Source organism: Ranitomeya variabilis, chromosome 3, assembly GCF_051348905.1.
Source record: "Ranitomeya variabilis isolate aRanVar5 chromosome 3, aRanVar5.hap1, whole genome shotgun sequence".
Taxonomy (NCBI): Eukaryota; Metazoa; Chordata; class Amphibia; order Anura; family Dendrobatidae; genus Ranitomeya; species Ranitomeya variabilis.
In genome coordinates, this window is record NC_135234.1 from 401,806,945 (window position 1) to 401,825,735 (window position 18,791).

Below are 18,791 nucleotides of genomic sequence, written 5' to 3' on the forward strand. Positions count from 1 at the left end.
AGGCAGAGAGGTTAGGGACTTCTTGGATGAAGAGTCTGCTCGCCATTCCCTGAGCCATAGCGCCCATCTAATAGATACCGCGTTTGATGCCGCAAGCACAGCGCAGTTAGCCGCGTCCAGGGATGCGTTTATCAAATAGTCCCAGGCCAAAGAGATCTGATTGGCCAGATCTGCTGCCTCTGGGGAAGATCACTATTCTGTATGGCCCTATTCAGAGAATCTACCCAGGATACCACGGCCATGTCGAGGCGAAGGAGGGAGAGAGTGCCGAGCCTGAAGCCTCAAAGACCGAACGGGCAAAACTGTCTATCACGCGGTCCGTGGGATCTTTAACCCCTTAACCACCTGGAGCTTTTTTTGGTTTCGCGTTTTTCGCTCCCCTCCTTCCCAGAGACATAACTTTTTTATTTTTCTGTCAATATGGCCATGTGAGAACTTATTTTTTGCAGGACAAGTTGTACTTTTGAATGACACCATTGGTTTTACCATGTCGTGTACTAGAAAACAGGAAAAAATCCAAGTGCGGTGAAATTGCAAAAAAAAGTGCAACCTCACACTTGATTTTTGTTTGGGTTTTTTGTTAGGTTCACTAAATGCTAACACTGACCTGCAATTATGATTCTCCAGGTCATTACGAGTTCATAGACACCAAACATGTCTAGGTTATTTTTTTATCTAAGTGGTAAAAAAAAAAAATTACAAACGTCTCAATTTTTTGTGATCTCTGGTTGGGTGAGGGCTTATTTTTTGCGAGCCGAGTTGATGTTGTTAATTATACCATTTTGGTGCAGATACGTTCTTTTGATCGCCCGTTATTGCATTTTTTTCTCGCTACAACCTTTAGCAATTAGGTTAGTTTTTTTTATTGATAGATCGGGCGATTCTGAACGCGGCGATACCAAATATGTGTAGGTTTGATTTTTTTTTAGTGTTTTATTTTGAATGGGATAAAAAGGGAGTGAACTTTAATATTTTTTAAATTTTTTTTCATATTTTTAAAAACATTTTTTTTTTTCTTTTGCCATGCTTCAATAGCTTCTTCTACATAGGGGCAATGCTCAGATTGCCCCTGTGTAGCTAAATTACAGCACTGCTATGAGAGCCGACCACAGGGTGGCGCTCACAGCAATCTGGCATCAACAACCATAGAGGTCTGCAGGAGACCTCTGGTTGTTATGCCGACGCACCGCTGACCCCCGATCACCGGCGCGTGCATTTCCGGCTGGATGGCCGGAAGCGCTTGTTAAATGCCGCTGTCAGAGTTTTTAATTGCGATTCCGCCTGCGCCTATTGCGGGCACATGTCAGCTGTTCAAAACAGCTGACATGTCCCAGTTTTGATGCAGGCTCACTGCTGAAGCCCGCATCAAAGCAGGAGTTCTGCTATCGGACGTACTATTCCGTCCGATGGCAGAAAGGGGTTAATGGAGGATCCGTCTGGCAAGGATAGGAGGGTTTTGGAGGCCAAGCGAAATAAAGGTGGATCCACTGGAGGGATTCCGCCCACTGCTTACGTCGATCAGATGAGAAAGGGTATCTGGCCTCAAGAGGCTTCTGAGCTGTGAAGCGTTTGTCTGGCCCCTCTCTATGCTGCCGAACTATGTCTTGAAGCTCGGCGTGATTGGCAAACATGCTATGAGGACGCTTGGTCCTTTTGAAGGACACCCCTAGGATGGGACAGGGCTGTTGTCCTGCTGTAGCCTGGCTTCAGAAGGGGGTACATGGAGGCGACACACCATGTTCCCATCTGTTGCTGGTGCGGGGAGATCGGCGCCCTGAAGGGAACCGTTACCCCTAAAATCGCTCAGGCCTGGCTTGCATGGTGCAGGAGGGGGTATGTGGAGACGACACTCCACGTTCCCGCCTGTTGTTGGTTTGGGGGAGATCGGGCCCTTGAAAGGATCCGTCGCCCCTATATTCCTCTTAGAAAATGGTAAAAGGTAAAAAAATTGAATAAAAAATAAAATAAAAAATTATGGTCTGAAGACCAGACCCATGTGCCTCCTACGGACACTAAGCATGAACTGGTTTTCTGTATTCTCTTAGTGTCAGCCTCCTAGTGGCAGCAGCATACACCCATGGTCCTGTGTCCCCCAATGGGGCGAAGGAGAAAAGTATTTAGTCAGCGACCAATTGTGCAAGTTCTCCCACTTAAATATATGAGAGAGGCCTGTATTTGACATCATATGTAGACCACAACTATGAGAGTCAAAATGAGAAAACAAATCCAGAAAATCACCTTGTCTGATTTGGCAAGATTTATTTTGCAAATTATGCTGGAAAATAAGTATTTGGTCACCTAAAAACATGCAAGATTTCTGGCTCTCACAGACCTGTAACTTCTTCTTTAAGAGGCTCCTCTGTTCTCCACTCATTACCTGTAATAATGACACTTGTTTGAACTTGTTATCAGTATAAAAGACACCTGTCCACAACCTCAGTCACACTCCAAACACCACTATGGTGAAGACCAAAGAGCTATCGACGAACACCAGAAACAAAATTGTATCCTTGCACCAGGCTGAGAAGACTGAATCTGCTATAAGTAAGCAGCTTGGCGTAATGAAATCAACTGTGGGAGCAATAATAAGAAAATAGAAGACATAAAAGACCACTGATAATCTCCCTCGATCTGGGGCTCCACGCAAGATATCACCTCGTGGGGTCAAAATGATCACAAGAACGGTGAGCAAAAATCCCTGAACCACATAGGGGAAGCTAGTGAATGACCTGCATAGAGCTGGGACCACCGTAACAAAGGATACCATCAGTAACACACTACGCCGCCAGGGACTCAGATCCTGCAGTGCCAGACGTGTCCCCCTGCTTAAGCTAGTACATATCCGGGCCCATCTGAAGGTTGCTAGAGAGCATTTGGATTATCCAGAAGAGTATTGGGAGAATGTCATATGGTCTGATGAAACCAAAGTAGAACTGTCTGGCAGATACAAAATTTGTCGTGTTTGGAGCAGAAAGAATGCCGAGTTGAATCCAAACAACACCATACCTACTGTGAAGCATGGGGGTGGCAACATCATACTTTGGGGCTGTTTCTCTGCAAAGGCACCAGGACGACTGATCTGTGTACATGAAAGAATGAATGGGGCCATGTATTGTGAGATTTTGAGTGCAAACCTCCTTCCATCAGCAAGAGCATTGAAGATGAAACGTGGATGGGGTCTTTCAGAATGATAATGATCCCAATCACACCGCCAGGGCAATGAAGGAGTGGCATCGTAAGAAGCATATGAAGGCCCTGGAGTGGCCTAGCCAGTCTCCAGATCTCAACCCCATAGAAAACCTTTGGAGGGAGTTGAAAGTCCGTGTTACCCAGCAACAGGCCCAAAACATCAGGGTCATTCCATGTCAAGTGAACCAATGATTTTTACCACTATATTTTTAATTCTTTTGAGATTTTGTTATTTGGTAATAGTGTGTCAGAGAATGCAAAATGTGAAGAAAAAAAGAATTCTAGATTTTTTTTTATTTTTTATTGATTTTCAAAGTTCGGAAAAAGTGCGAATTTCGGTGTTGCCTGCCTTTACATTTCTCCCCATAACTCAGGCTAGAAAAGAGATAGAGAAACAAAATAAACACCATTCTGCTCAGAACTGTACAGGCTTTCACCAGATATGTCACAAGAGTATCATTAATAATATTTTACACATGTGAAAGCAAACGCAAAACTTTAAAATGCATTTCCGAAAAAAAACGTTTAATTTAAAAATTTCAAAAACTGCACATGTGCCTGTTATGCTCCTAGCCACTTCTGCACCAAAATACAAGCTGGTATCATGATGGGATAAGATTTTAAAAAATAAAACTATTACAGTGTCAGTTCAAAAATCTGGATTTCAGGTCTGTTCAGCCTGTGGTGTAGAAGTGTGGGGTCCATATTTACCAAATAATCCATGATTGATAGATATTCCTGTATTATTTTATTATTTTAGAGCTTAGAAGCAGGAGAGGACAGAGGAGAAGCTTTGTTAGGGCCAAACCTGAGATAGAACAGGGGTAGACAGTGACTGCAGAGCAGATGACAGGCCGGCAGCTCGGGTCTCCAGAGGCCGTATTCACACCAAATCTTAACACCGATGCAACTCCTCAAATGGAGGGAGAAAAATACTCTTAACATCCAGTTCATGTATTGTACAAACCAGGACTACGTAGAGGAGGAGAGTTTGTTATATCGGTTACAGGAAGCAGAACCCATCACAGGGACTCAGCAACACCGGACTGTCATTCCATGTAGTGGAAATAAAGACAGTGACGTCCATGACGTGGTAGAAGGCGGCACGAGATCGGCAATGGATGACACAACTGGTTATGTGACCTGTGAATATGATCGTTGCTGGCGGCTACTGAACTCTCCAAAGATTGTGAAAATGAAGACGTAGAAAGGAGTTTTCTGTACCTTCTGGTCCAGCGCCGTCCTTTGTGTATCCAAGAAAATCAGACATTGTAAAAGTGAACAAAAAACAGATATAACTCAGGAGGGAGCCGAGCACCATGACAGCCGTCCATACTCTGACACAGAAGGAAACGGCCATTGCTAGTGAGCGCTTATGGACAAGATGACATTTCACCCACTAAAAGGGACACATTGATGATAACAGGCCAGTGTAAAAACCTACTATTAATTGTTTGATTAGTTCATATTTTATAGTACGAGGATTTAACTACTGGACTATTCTTCTTAAACACTTCAGAAATGACATGTTTAGTGATATAGTAGAAAAAAATTGTTCCATGTATAAATAGGTGGTAAAAATATTGGTTCTTTTATTCTTGTTTTTAACATATAATTAGGATCAGACTGTATTTAGATAATCACACTTGAGGATGTGATCACCTTTTATCTTTTGGCTTGTTCAATGAATTCAGGTTGAAAATGCTGAGCAAGTTGTTATGATGATTAAGATGTATTTATTCTGGCACTTCAGTAGTTGTTTTTTGCGTTTCTTTATTGTTGTTGTTATAAATGTTGAATGCAATAAGTTGTAATTTGAAAAGAAAAAGGGAAGAAACTCACACAAACATAAAATCAGATGATTCAAGGCTTAAAAAAAAATACAAATTTGATAGGTCCCAAGTTGAATCCCTGTATAAATATAAACAAGGACACAAGTAACACACATGCATGTTTTCACAAATTTAAAACATAAGTTTTTTTCAGAATTGCGCATCAAAATGTTTAATTTGATTTCACCAAAACAAAATATAAAGAAACATAGTCTTGTGACATATCAAATGAAAGCCGGTACCGTTCTGAGAAAAATGATGCCTCTCCCACCTCTATATCTTAATTCTAGCCCGAGATATGATAAAAAATACCAGGCCAAAATCGGCGCTTTTTTAAAACTTTAAAAATCTGTAAATAATTAACTGATGAAGAAAAAAATTCAAAACTTTTAATTTGTAATTAACTAAAGTTGTACTTCATAAAAGCAAAAAATAAAAAAAATCTAAAGACGTCAGGTAAAAAAAATAATTCATATTTGGATCACTTGAAATGGAATGACCCATCACTGGTTTAGAGGAGATCTGCATGGAGGAATGGGCCAACATACCACCAACAGTGTGTGCCAACCTTGTGAAGACTTACAGAAAACATTTGACCACTGTCATTGCCAACAAAGGATATATAACAAAATATTGAGATGAACTTTTGTTAATGACCAAATACTTATTTTTCCACCTGCAAATTGCCTCTTCAGAGAAAAAGAGGATTTGAACTCTGTAGCGCCACCTATTGGAAGTAGCGATCCTACAAGTCACAATCAATCCTTTAACGAGTCTTGTAATATGACTTAGGATAAAAGGCAAATCAGTATCTCAATTTTCAGACACGGTGTTTCGGGCTGTTGGCCCTCGTCAGTGCAAAGCATGAGAACTGATTTGGCTAGGTGAGAGGCTCTGGAGTGAGGTCTAAGTGGTAAGACCTGACGAGGGCCAACAGCCCGAAATACCGTGTCTGCAAATTGAGATACTGATTTGGCTTTTATCCTAAGTCATATTATAAGACTCATTAACGGGTTGATCGTGACTTGTAGGATCGCTACTTCCAACAGGTGGCGCTATAGAGTTCAAGTCCTCTTTTTCTCTGAAGGAGCAATATGCATATTAAATTTCCCAGAGGAGCATTGCATGGCGAATAAGCCTCCTTACCTTAACAAGCCAGAGCTGGTATGTCACAGTCCACAAGGAGAAACCTTATTTTTCCACCATATTTTGCAAATTAAATCTTGCCAAATCAGACAAGGTGTTTTTCTGGATTTGTGTTCTCATTTTGACTCTCATAGTTGTGGTCTACCTATGATGTCAATTACAGGCCTCTCTCATCTTTTTGAGTGGGAGAACTTGCACAATTGGTAGCTGACTAAATACTTTTTTCCCCCACTGTATGCTATTCACACAAATAAAAAAAATATAATCAGCAATAAGCACAGTACTGTATAATCATAGAAAAATTATATTTTATAAATGTCATACAAGACTCACCGGGTGAAGCACCTTCTATGTCTTTTCCACGGAATATAGCAAGGTTTGCTACAGATTTGTTGATCTGCAGCCCAGCTGTCAAAGAGTTTCTTCCTGTGGCTTCCTCAGACGGGAGTTGAACTTGCCAGTTGATGCCTAAAGATTAAAATGAGAATTCTTAAGTTATGTAACTATTGTTTTACTCTTAAGAATAACTTATCTATGGTTTATAGATCTGAATTTTTAATTTAAAGTTCTGGGTGTTGTGCCTGACTACCACTGCGATGTTGAGCCAAGTTTGACTCTATACTCGTCCCTGTCAGAGAAAATATCTGATTAATTGACTTACTGAAAGTCAATGACCTCTTTGACAATGCCCATCTATTGATCATGTATTACTACATGATTGGCTTTAACAACCTGAAGATCATGGCTGTCTCCATAATACCTGCAACCTTGGGGAAGGAAAAAAAAGGGGATGTCAACATTTTTGTGACAGTGCAGAAATTAAAGGCATTTTCATAGACAGGCTGAAGCTGCATAAACCCTTTAAGAGTACAAGGCATGTGCACGACGGATTGGCATTGTGCAAGTCTCGTATTCTAATGAATAAGACATATCTGCAGAACATGCACAAGCTTCGGCAAGTGTGTGGGGTTGTAACTTGATGGGCTCTGCTCACTTCCAATGCGACTCTGGATGATACTAGATATCCCCTTTCATTTAAAAATATACTAATTTAGATTGACTGTGTTTTCATGTAAAATAATAGCAATTTCAACATTTTTATTCTTACTGACCCTGAACTTTTTACTGGGGACACATCTGAGGTTCCTTTAGACACACACATATACATACGCAATAGTTGATTATTTTTGTTTCCAAAGAGCTTAAATTCTAACACGAAAGTTTAAAATGACCCAAGACAGACGAAAGAGCACCGAGTGCCAACTGCATGTCTAGTTGAGGACACAGATTCTGAGAAGTGTCTGTTTTAGTATGGGAGTTAATGTCGAATATTTTGGTGGAGTGTGGATTGTGGGTGCTGCAACCACACTATATGCCAGTAAAGATGCTTCTTTACTGTATGTGGAAGGAGTATTTTTTCCACTGAACTAGCCAAAGTCACCAGAGCAATATCCAACATAAATAAACCCACGACGCTTACAAGAACACACATTCAGGCTGCATAGTTATCTGTATTTATTTTAAGCTCCGCTACATGACTGCTCGCACCTTCTTCCATTTTTGCATCAGCAATGAGCATTTGTCTCAGATGTTTGATGAGACCATGCCAAGTAAATGTGCTATACGCCAGGGAGTGTTCAGACATCTGAGGAATGTTACGAAGACCTAACATCTTGAATTCCGGGTGTGGAACCAGGCTCTCCATTAGTTCCCCTGAGAAGTAAGGGAAAAAGCGTGTATTAGCAAATCTGACGAAAGCAAGTATAGTACGCATTATTTTAAAAGATTTCAATATAAAATAATGTTTCCAGTTTATTGGAATTTCAGATTGCAGATTAGTGTTCTCAGTGGTTAGCACTGCAGCCTTGCAGCGCTGGGGTCCTGGTTTCAAATCCCACTAAGGACAACATCTGCAAGAGGTTTGCATGTCCTCCCCATGTTTGCATGGGTTTCCTCTGGTTTCCTCCCACACGCCAAACACATACTGATAGGGAATTTAGATTGTGAGCCAGGGCCGTATTTGCCACTAGGCACGTGAGGGCAAGTGACTAGGGAGGGGACAATGCAGGGGGCGGCACCTGAGCAAGGTTTGTTGTTTTGTTTTTGTTTTTTTTATAAAATTTGGGTCACCTCCCGACCATTGTGGGCCATCATGTGTGGCCATTATGTGTGGCCATTATACAGTATGGAGAACTGTGTGTGGCCATCATACAGTATGGAGCATCATGTGGGGCCATTATACAGTATGGAGCATCGTGTGGCCATTATACAGTATGGAGCATCATGTGTGGCCATTATACAGTATGGAGCACTGTGGCCATATGTTTTTTTGTTTATAATTATTGTATATAAAACAGTGTGATCAGCAGTGCTAAATGGCTGTGGTTGGGACGTGGATATGGGTGTGACTAGTTGTTAAATGGGTGTGGTCAGAGGCGTGGCCTAAAATTTGCCGCGGCGCACTACGCGCGCCGCAAACTTTATACCTCCTTCCCTTCTTCAAAAGTTGGGAGGTATGGTACCGCATTTGCCAGATCATGGCAAGTGCCGCAAATCCCATAGGGAATGAATGAGGCCAAATGGCAGTGTTGCCGTAAGAGATCCGTTACGCGCCAGATGCAGAAAAACTGCCCGATCTGCTGCAAAAGGCGACTTTCACATCAGCGATTCTTGCCAAAGTCACTGCCGATAGTATCATACTCACCAAAGGGTGAGGCAGCACTAAAAGTGCCTAGGGCAGCAGAAACTCTAAATACGGCCCTGTTGTGAGCCCCAGTGGGAACAGTGATGATAATGTGTGCAAACTTGTAAAGCGCTGCGGAATATGTTAGCGCTATATAAAAATAAAGATTATTGTTATAGTGTTACTTTATGATCTCGAATCAGTGGCACATAATATACCATTTCACATACCCAGAGGATTCCTACTGTAGTGTGAGACATCATTTGCTGTGTATGCAGGCTGAAATACACTGCCAAGCTGGTGTGCAATGACTTTATTAACATCCCGAAAGGATATCTGCTTGATGTTCATCCGCTGAGAGCAGACCTTGTGGATAATGTCATTCTCATGAACCAAAAGAGCATCGGCAGATTGATAGAGGTGGGAGAGCGTTAAAATGGAGTTGTAATTCTGAACAATGACCTAGGAGCAAAAAGGGGGCTGGTTAAACATTTATAATAAGAAAATATCAAAAAAGAGATTTTCTACAAAAAAAATAACAGTAGCGTGAAGTACTCTTCAATAAGGAATGGTATGTGATGAGGCTAAAAGGATGTGGATAGTAGGTGGATATATTAAAACTTAACCTTTATTAGGTATTGAGGAGAGGGGGGCCCTAAATCATAAACAAAAGATAGGGGGAAGGGGGTCCTATTGCACATGACCCAGTAGACTGTAGGCTTATAGTTTCTGATAGAGGATATAATCTATACGACCAGGACAACTCAAAAATATAGATCCTCAGGATGTGCTTGTGGTTTATCAAGCCACTGATTATACCCTCATGATAATAACTGCATACAGGGCATGTCACTATTCACCAAATGCCAGAATATACAGTGCCCAAAATGTTGTTGCAGTTGAAGAGATCATTGTTGGAGGACAAATGGGTACCATTATATAACCTTATCAACACATATGCCTGGGCAATCACCTTGTCAAAATACCCATAGAAAATTACTCTAAAGCCAAGTATTGTCAGTAAAACATATGCAGCATCATGAGTGAGGCATAGTAACCAATATGTACCAAAAAAAATGCAAATGAGTAAATGGGATTATGCTTCCTCATCTAAAAATGAGCATCCCCTGTAGTCATTGTTGTCATAAGGCAACATTGGTGGTTATATCAGATGCAAGATTGTTATCATTGATACTGGCTTGTTTAGAACAGCATCAAAGTTTGCGGAGAAAAAAGGACTATAATGACCCAAATCCAATACTAAGTTTTATGTTTTTTTCCATAATTGAGAAGTTCAACTTTCCACTAACCCTTGACTCTGCCCTGTCTTTCAAACCATACATCCAAGCCCTCACCAACTCTTGGCACCTCCAAATTAAAAATATTACCAGAATTCAAACGCACATGGCTTCCCTGGACAGTGCACTCTCACACCATTTAAAATGACTTGTCCCTCCCCTTTCCTCTTATGTATTATCTAGTTCATACATTCTTGACAGGACCTCTCCCTCGTTTTACCTCTGTGGTCCGTGCCGCAGTGGTCGAGTCTGTTACCCAAACTGGCAGCCCGTTTTAATCCCTCATAAAGGATAGTCTTTACTCTCCTTTTAGTACCAAACTAATTGATCCTTACCAGTGTGAAATCCTAATGTCACATCCTCTCAAGTAAGTTCCAGCCGTTCCATTAATCATTAGATCTGGAATGAATTCTTACCTAATGGCCTGAATTAGGTTACTGTGTTTTTTTCTTTTATTTTCTTTGTTTTGACATGTTCTTTGCAAGTCTCAGATCAATAGCACATATGTCTCTATATCTTAGTGCAATATAATCTGAGCATTACTGCTATATTGTTATACGCATGTATATTATAAAAATTTATAAATAAAGATTTACAAAAAAAAAATATTTCCAGAATTCGGCCCTTCCTCAATCTGGTAAAATACTAGTGTATGCCCTCATCATCTCCTGCCTCGACTGTAGTATCCTCCACTGCGGCCTCCAAAGTAACACCCTCACACCACTCTAGTCCATCCTCAACTCTGCTGCCTGATAAATCCTCCTCTCCCCTCTTTACTCCTCCGCAAATCTGTTCATTGGCTCCCAACGTATTCAGTTTAAATTACTAACATTGACCTACAAAGCCATCTGTAATCTGTATTCTCCATATATCTCCAAACTAATCTGCCGACATCTATCGCCATAATCTCTGGTCCCCACAAGACCTCCTCTTCTCCACCCTGGTATGTTCCTCACCTTCAAGACTTCTCCTGAGCATCACCCATCTTCTGGAATTCTGTGCCTGGACATGTCCGATTGTCTCCAACATCCAGAACCTCCAAACAGAACTTGAATACCCAGCTCTTCAAGAAAGCTGACTGCTTGCAATGATCTTGCTGTTACCTCGCCACCACCAGAGCTGCTGCAACCCCTCCCAAACCTACGGTCTCTTTCCTCCTTACCCTGTAGGCTAAGCCCACAAGACCAGGGTCTTCTCTCCTCTGTAGCAGTTTGTTCATTGCAATTTTAGATTCATATTTTGTTAAATCAACATGACATCAGCAGTGACGCCCCATCGATAGAGCAGAAGAAAAATTACTTCTCTGTCAATGTAATAGGAAGTGAGAATCACCACTAGGTGTGGTTCTATGACCACATGGGCCACAGTGCAAAATTTGGACCAGGACTCCCACCTCTACATTGGTCAGATGCAAGGGCCTTTGTAGTGTTCTAGATCCTATAAAGACATTTGTGTAATAGTGTCCTCATCATGGCACCCTCCTGTAATAATGTCCCCCTTCCTGTCCTCTCTCTGTAACATGGTCTATCTTGTGCCTGTTTCTGTACCGATTTCCCCAGTCTTGTCACCCATTCTGTAATAATCTCTCTCAGCCTAGGCCCCGTGATTGTTACGCCCCTGGCGACCGCTGTAATCCATGAGAGATCAGCACATGGCAGAAGAACTAGGTAGCTGGCAACTACCTACCAATCAGTGCTTAGCCCCATTCCCATTTAGTCCCAGATATATTCCCTTTAACTGTAAATAAATAAAAACTTAGTCTGTGTTACCATTTTCTGAGACACAATAACTTTTTAATATTTTTGTCAATGTAGCTGTATAGGGTCTTGTTTTTAATGTCATCATTGTGTGGCGAATTTCGAATTTCAAATGTTTTGATTGTTTTCTATTTCATTTCCCTTACGGCGTTATCCTACAGGTTAAATAAGTTTATATGTTGATCAGCATTTTATGCGGATGCAACAATACAAAATATGCTTGTTTTATTTCTTTATTCTTAAATGGGAAAAGTGGCATGAGGATTCAAATACTTCTGATTTATTTTTGTTTTATTATATTTTAAAAACTTTTTTTTTTTTAATCACTTGTACTACATACTGCAATATTTTGGTGCTGCATTAGATAGTAAAAATCACGATCTTCTATAAAGCCCAGCCTGCAACTTCAAGGAGCATCAAGTCAGCAGCTCAGGGGGCGTTCAGCAGGCCCCTCGGGTACCATTGTAGCCCACTGTCCCTATTAAAATAAAATTGCAGGAAAACTGATGGGACGCCCAAAAAACGCCACAGGGATTGCGCCACTGTCAGAGACTGTTGTCACTTCACGGGTTAAACAGCAGCAATCTAAACTTCCTCTGCTTGCTGCTGTTAGCGGCAGATGCAGGATGGAAAACACAGCCAGGACTTGTACCCTGTGGAGGAAGTGCAACTCCTGAGCCCGCTCGATACACCCACATTCAGGGCTGCCAGAATGCCCTTATTGCTGTATGGGGCACGGTGAGCAGCAGTACAAAGGGGAGACCAGGCTCCGCCTCTTACGCTTCTGCTCGCCGGGCCCCATCATGCAATGAGAATCTGGGCGCGGTCCACACCTTGGTGGTGGGAGCTTTCTCGGAGCTACACGGCCGTCTAACCTGTGTGGCTGTGCAGCTCCACCTCCCTCCGCCCTCTGGACTTCCGGTCAGGTGACAGCGTGTACGCGCCATCTTGTACGAAGACACCAGAAGCGGAGCTACGCCTGCAGAGAATCTTCTGTGAGGTAAGTATGAAAAACTTTTTTTTTTTCCCTTTTTCAAATGAATAAACTGGGTGAGGGGGAAGGTGGAGGGGAACTGCACATGAAGTGGAGAGGAGGGGGACTGCACAAGGTGAAGTGAGTGGAGGGGGGAACTGCACATGATGAAGTGAGGGAGACTGCAAATGATTAAGTGAATGGGGGAGGGGGACTGCACATGATGAAGTCAGTGGGGGTGGGGGAGGGGGATTTCAAAGAGTGGTCATAAAGGTGACTAAATATGGTATCACAAGTTATTTATTGCAAAAATTCTGTGACTGAAAATAGGATTTATACTAATGAATGTTTTTTTTCTGCATTGATTTTTTTTACGATTCTTATCTGTGGAAATAGTCAATAAAATCAAAACAAGTCTGAACCCCGGGAAGAATAAAAAAAAATACATTTACCATAGGCAACCAGAACAACACACGCACAAGAGAGAAATCCCTGCTAACATAAATGGGGAGATGGTTTGGGATGCTCCAAGGAGTCCACTGACTTGTTCCAGGGAGGCAGAATAAAATATTGTAGTCGAAAAGTGTGATATTGGGAGAAGTACAGTACTGACCAAAAGTTTGGACACACCTTCTCATTTAAAGATTTTTCTGTATTTTCATGACTATGAGAATTGTACATTCACACTGAAGGCATCAAAACTATGAATTAACACATGTGGAATTATATACTTAACAAAAAAGTGCGAAACAACTGAAATTATGTCTTATATTCTAGGTTCTTCAAAGTAGCCACCTTTTGCTTTGATGACTGCTATGCTCACTCGGAAATTGTTTTCACTTCACAGGTCTGCCCTGTCAGGTTTAATAAGTGGGATTTCTTGCCTTATAAATGGGGTTGGGACCATCAGTTGTGTTGTGCGGAAGTCTGGTGGATACACAGCTAATAGTCCTACTGAATAGACTGTTAGAATTTGTATTATGGCAAGAAAAAAGCAGCTAAGTAAAGAAAAACGAGTGGCTATCATTACTTTAAGAAATTAAGGTCAGTCACACCGAAAAATTGGGAAAACTTTGAAAGTGTCCCCAAGTGCAGTGGCAAAAACCATCAACGCTACAAAGAAACTGGCTCACATGAGGACCGCCCCATGAAAGGAAGACCAAGAGTCACCTCTGCTTCTGAGGATAAGTTTATCTGAGTCACCAGCCTCAGAAATCGCAGGTTAACATCAGCTCAGTTTAGAGACCAGGTCAGTGCCACACAGAGTTCTAGCAGCAGACACATCTCTACAACAACTGTTAAGAGGAGACTTTGTGCAGCAGGCCTTCATGGTAAAATAGCTGCTAGGAAACCACTGCTAAGGACAGGCAACAAGCAGAAGAAACTTGTTTGGGCTAAAGAATACAAGGAATGGACATTAGACCAGTGGAAATCTGTGCTTTGGTCTGATGAGTTCAAATTTGAGATCTTTGGTTCCAACCACCGTGTCTTTGTGCGATGCAGAAAAGGTGATCGGATGGACTCTACATGCCTGGTTCCCACGGTGAAGCATGGAGGAGGAGGTGTGATGGTGTGGGGGGTGCTTTGCTGGTGACACTGTTGGGGATTTATTCAAAACTGAAGGCATACTGAACCAGCATAGCTACCACAGCATCTTGAAGCGGCATGCTATTCCATCCGGTTTGCATTTAGTTGGACCATCATTTATTTTTCAACAGGACAATGACCCCCAAAACACCTCCAGGCTGTGTAAGGCCTATTTGACCAAGATGGAGAGTGATGGGGTGCTACGCCAGATGACCTGGCCTCCCCAGTCACCAGACCTGAACCCAATCGAGATGGTTTGGGGTGAGCTGGACTGCAGAGGGAAGGCAAAAGGGCCAACAAGTGCTAAGCATCTCTGGGAACTCCTTCAAGATTGTTGGAAGACCATTCCCGGTGACTACCTCTTGAAGCTTATCAAGCGAATGCCAAGAGTGTGCAAAGCAGACATCAAAGCAAAAGGTGGCTACTTTGAAGAACCTAGAATATAAGACATATTTTCAGTTGTTTCACACTTTTTTGTTAAGTATATAATTTCACATGTGTTAATTAATAGTTTTGATGCCTTCAGTGTGAATGTACAATTTTCATAGTCATGAAAAATCTTTAAATGAGGTGTGTCCAAACTTTTGGTCTGTACTGTATGTATACTGCCTTGAAGCCTAAACCCATTCTGTCCAGCACAGGCATGCAAACACAGATGGACTAGTGTCAAGGTGAAAATATACTTTCTTATATACTTTTGTATTTTTATACTTTTATACTGTGAAACAATAAGTTTTTCCTAATTGCTGCTAATGCAAATGTAATTGTATTTAAAGATGGCCGCCAGTGTTCAGTTTCGTTTCAGTTTAGTGACCGAAGGGTTAAGAGTCATTTCTTTGGAAATCGAAACTTAGGAATGTGAAAGAAGAGGAGGAATCCACCAGAAGACGTCCAGCGAATCAGGAGGAGATTGAGCACTGGACGTATGCTGCTGAAACCCCGCATATTGCATTCCCTTTTTAGTATTGTGTATTTTAGAATAAAGCCAGTTGCTGTGACCGTTACACACACGTGTGTGGATCCACGAGCATGCACTGAGATTGAACCAGCTACCTGTCTGACTCATTCTTACCCGGTACCACATGCTTATAGTTTAATTTGGAATGACTGGTGAAGGAAGGGTATTTGTCGTTACGACCCCGACACTAGGAGGTCTACATTTGCAAATGAGCTAGCTCAAAGAAAAGAGAGCAACATCTTACCACCTCGTAGTCAAAGGTCATACCTAAAAATTACATGACATACACCGAGTTCCAAATTATTATGCATATTCTAGTTATTTTATTTTCCTAAATGGTTGATGCAGATCAGTCAGCATTATGTTCAAATCATTAACAGTTGGAGTATTAAACATTTTATTGAACAACCCTCCCAATGATAGCAGTATATATTTTTTAAACTAAAAAACAAACAAGCAAACCTTAGAATGCTTGGTTCCAAATTATTATGCACAACAGAGTTTCCAAACATTTTATAGGTTGTAAAGAACAAAAAAATGGTAATTTGTTCAGTTTGAAGCATTAAATGTCACATTTACTGCAATCAAAAGCTTTTTCAATTAAAAAAAACAAAACAAAAAATAAACATCAGGCCAAGTTACACGTTTAGGCTATGTGCACACGTAGGTCGGGTCCTCTGCGGGTTCTCCCGCAGCGGATTTGATAAATCTGCAGGGCAAAACCGCTGCGGTTATCCCTGCAGATTTATCGCGGTTTGTTTTGTGGTTTCCGCTGCGGGTTTACTCCTATACTATTGATGCTGCATATGCAGCAATATGCAGCATCAATAGTAATTTTAAAAATAATAAAAAAAATGGTTATACTCACCCTCTGACATCCCGATCTCCTCGGAGCTGCACGCGGCGGTCTGGTTCCAAAGATGCTGTGCGAGAAGGACCTTCGTGACGTCACGGTCATGTGACGGCGACGTCACCGCAGGCCCTGCTCCCACAGCAACCCTGCGACTGGACGGCCGCGTGCAGCGCTGAGAGGCGAGTATATCATTTTTATTTTAATTCTTTTTTTTTTTTTTTTTACACAAATATGGTTCCCAGGGCTTGGAGGAGAGTCTCCTCTCCTCCATCCCGGGTACCATCTGCACATGATCCGCTTACTTCCCGCATCGTGGGCACAGCCCCATGCGGGAAGTTAGCGGATCAATGCATTCCTATGTGTGCAGAATCGCAGCGATTCTGCACAAAGAAGTGACATGCTGCGGGATGTAAACCGCTGCGTTTCTGCGCGGTTTTTCCCGCAGCATGTGCACAGCGGATTGCGGTTTCCATAGGGTTTACATGTAAATGTAAACGCAATGGAAACTGCTGCGGACCCGCAGCTGCAGAAACGCTGCGGATCCGCGGTAAAACCCACAAAGTGTGAACATGGCCTCACATAGAACCCCGTCTTTGATATCACCTTCACAATTCTTGCATCCACTGAACTTGTGAGTTTTTGGATAGTTTCTGCTTGAATTTCTTTGCAGGATGTCCAAATAGCCTCCCAGAGCTGCTGTTCTTAGGTGAACTGCCTCCCTCCCTCATAAATCTTCTCCTTGTGGATAATATAAAGGTTTTCAATAGGATTGAGGTCAAGGGAGGATGGTCGCCATTCCAATAGTTTCTCTCCCTTTAATCCCCATAGAAGCCAATGACTCAGAGGTATTCTTTGCTGCATGAGATGGCGCTTTGTCATACATGAAGCTGATCTTGTTACAGATGGCACAGTTTTTTGTATCATGGAACAAAGTGGTTAGTCACAAACTACACTGCTCAAAAAATAAAGGGAACACTAAAATCCAACATCCTACATATCACTGAAAGAAATATTCCAGTTGTAAATCTTTATTCATTACATAATGGAATGTGTTGAGAACAATAAAACCTAAAAATGATCAACGTAAATCACAACTAATATTCCACAGAGGTCTGGAGTTGGAATGATGCTCAAAATCAAAGTGGAAAATGAAGTTACAGGCTAATCCAACTTCAGTGGAAATGCCTCAAGACAAGGAAATGATGTCAGTAGTGTGTGTGGCCTCCACGTGCCTGTATGACCTACCTCCCTATAACTCCTGGGCATGCTCCTGATGAGGCAGCTGATGGTCTCCTGAGGGATCTCCTCCCAGACACCTGGACTAAAGCATCCGCCAACTCCTGGACAGTCTGTGGTGCAATGTGATGTTGGTGGATGGTGCGAGACATGATGTCCAAGATGTGTTCAATTGGATTCAGGTCTGGGGAAAGGGCGGGCCAGTACATAGCTTCAATGCCTTCATCTTCTATAACTGCTGACACACTCCAGCCACATGAGGTCTGGCATTGTCCTATATTAGGAGGAACCCAGGGCCAACAGCACCAGCATATGGTCTCACAAGGGGTCTGAGGATCTCATCTCAGTACCTAATGACAGTCAGGCTACCTCTGGCGAGCACATGGAGGACTGTGCGGCCCTTCAAAGAAATGCCACCCCACACCAATACTGACCCACTGCCAAACAGGTCAAGCTGAAGGATGTTGCAGGCAGCAGATCGCTCTCCACAGCGTCTCCAGACTCTCACATGTGCTCAGTGTGAACCTGCTTTCATCTGTGAAGAGCACAGGGTGCCAGTGGCAAATTTGCCAATCCTGGTGTTCTGTGGCAAATGCCAAGGGTCCTGCACGGTGTTGGGCTGTGAGCACAACCCCCATCTTTGGACGTCGGGCACTCAGACCATCCTCATTGAGTCGGTTTCTAACCGTTTGTGCAGACACATGCACATCTGTTGCCTGCTGGAGGTCATTTTGCCGGGCTCTGGCAGTGCTCCTCCTGTTCCTCCTTGCACAAAGGCTGAGGTAGCGGTCCTGCTGCTGGGTTGTTGCCCTCCTACGGCCCCCTCCATGTCTCCTGGCCTGTCTCCTGGTAGCGCCTCCAGCCTCTAGACACTACGCTGAAAGACACAGCAAACCTTCTTGCCACAGCTCGCATTGATGTGCCATCCTGGATGAGCTGCACTACCTGAGCCACTTGTGTGGGTTGTAGAGTCCGTTTCATGCTACTACGAGTGTAAAAGCACAACCAACATTCAAAAGTGACCAAAACATCAGCCAGAAAGCATTGGTACTGATATGTAGTCTGTGGTCCTCACCCGCAGAACCACTCCTTTATTAAGTGTGTCTTGATAATTGCCAATAATTTCCATCTGTTGTATATTCCATTTGCACAACAGCATGTGAAATTGATTGTCAAACATTGCTGCTTCCTAAGTGGACAGTTTGATTTCATAGAAGTTTGATTTACTTGGAGTTATATTCTGTTGTTTAAGTGTTCCCTGTATTTTTTTGAGCAGTCT

At 42.4% G+C, this 18,791-nt stretch overlaps 1 protein-coding gene across 2 annotated transcripts in view; it reads right to left on the minus strand.

The window, feature by feature from the left end:
* The window catches only part of TUBD1 (tubulin delta 1), a 55,435-nt gene that overhangs the window by 9,839 nt on the left and 26,805 nt on the right, over positions 1-18,791 (minus strand). Inside the window, exons 5-7 of one of the 2 annotated variants that reach the window (XM_077296193.1) lie at positions 9,081-9,312; positions 7,716-7,880; positions 6,501-6,635 (exon numbers count right to left, since the gene is read on the minus strand). In XM_077296193.1, the coding sequence (XP_077152308.1) occupies positions 6,501-6,635; positions 7,716-7,880; positions 9,081-9,312 (532 nt within the window). The remainder of the gene's footprint in view (positions 1-6,500; positions 6,636-7,715; positions 7,881-9,080; positions 9,313-18,791) is intronic. The other variant, XM_077296194.1, reaches the window with a different exon arrangement.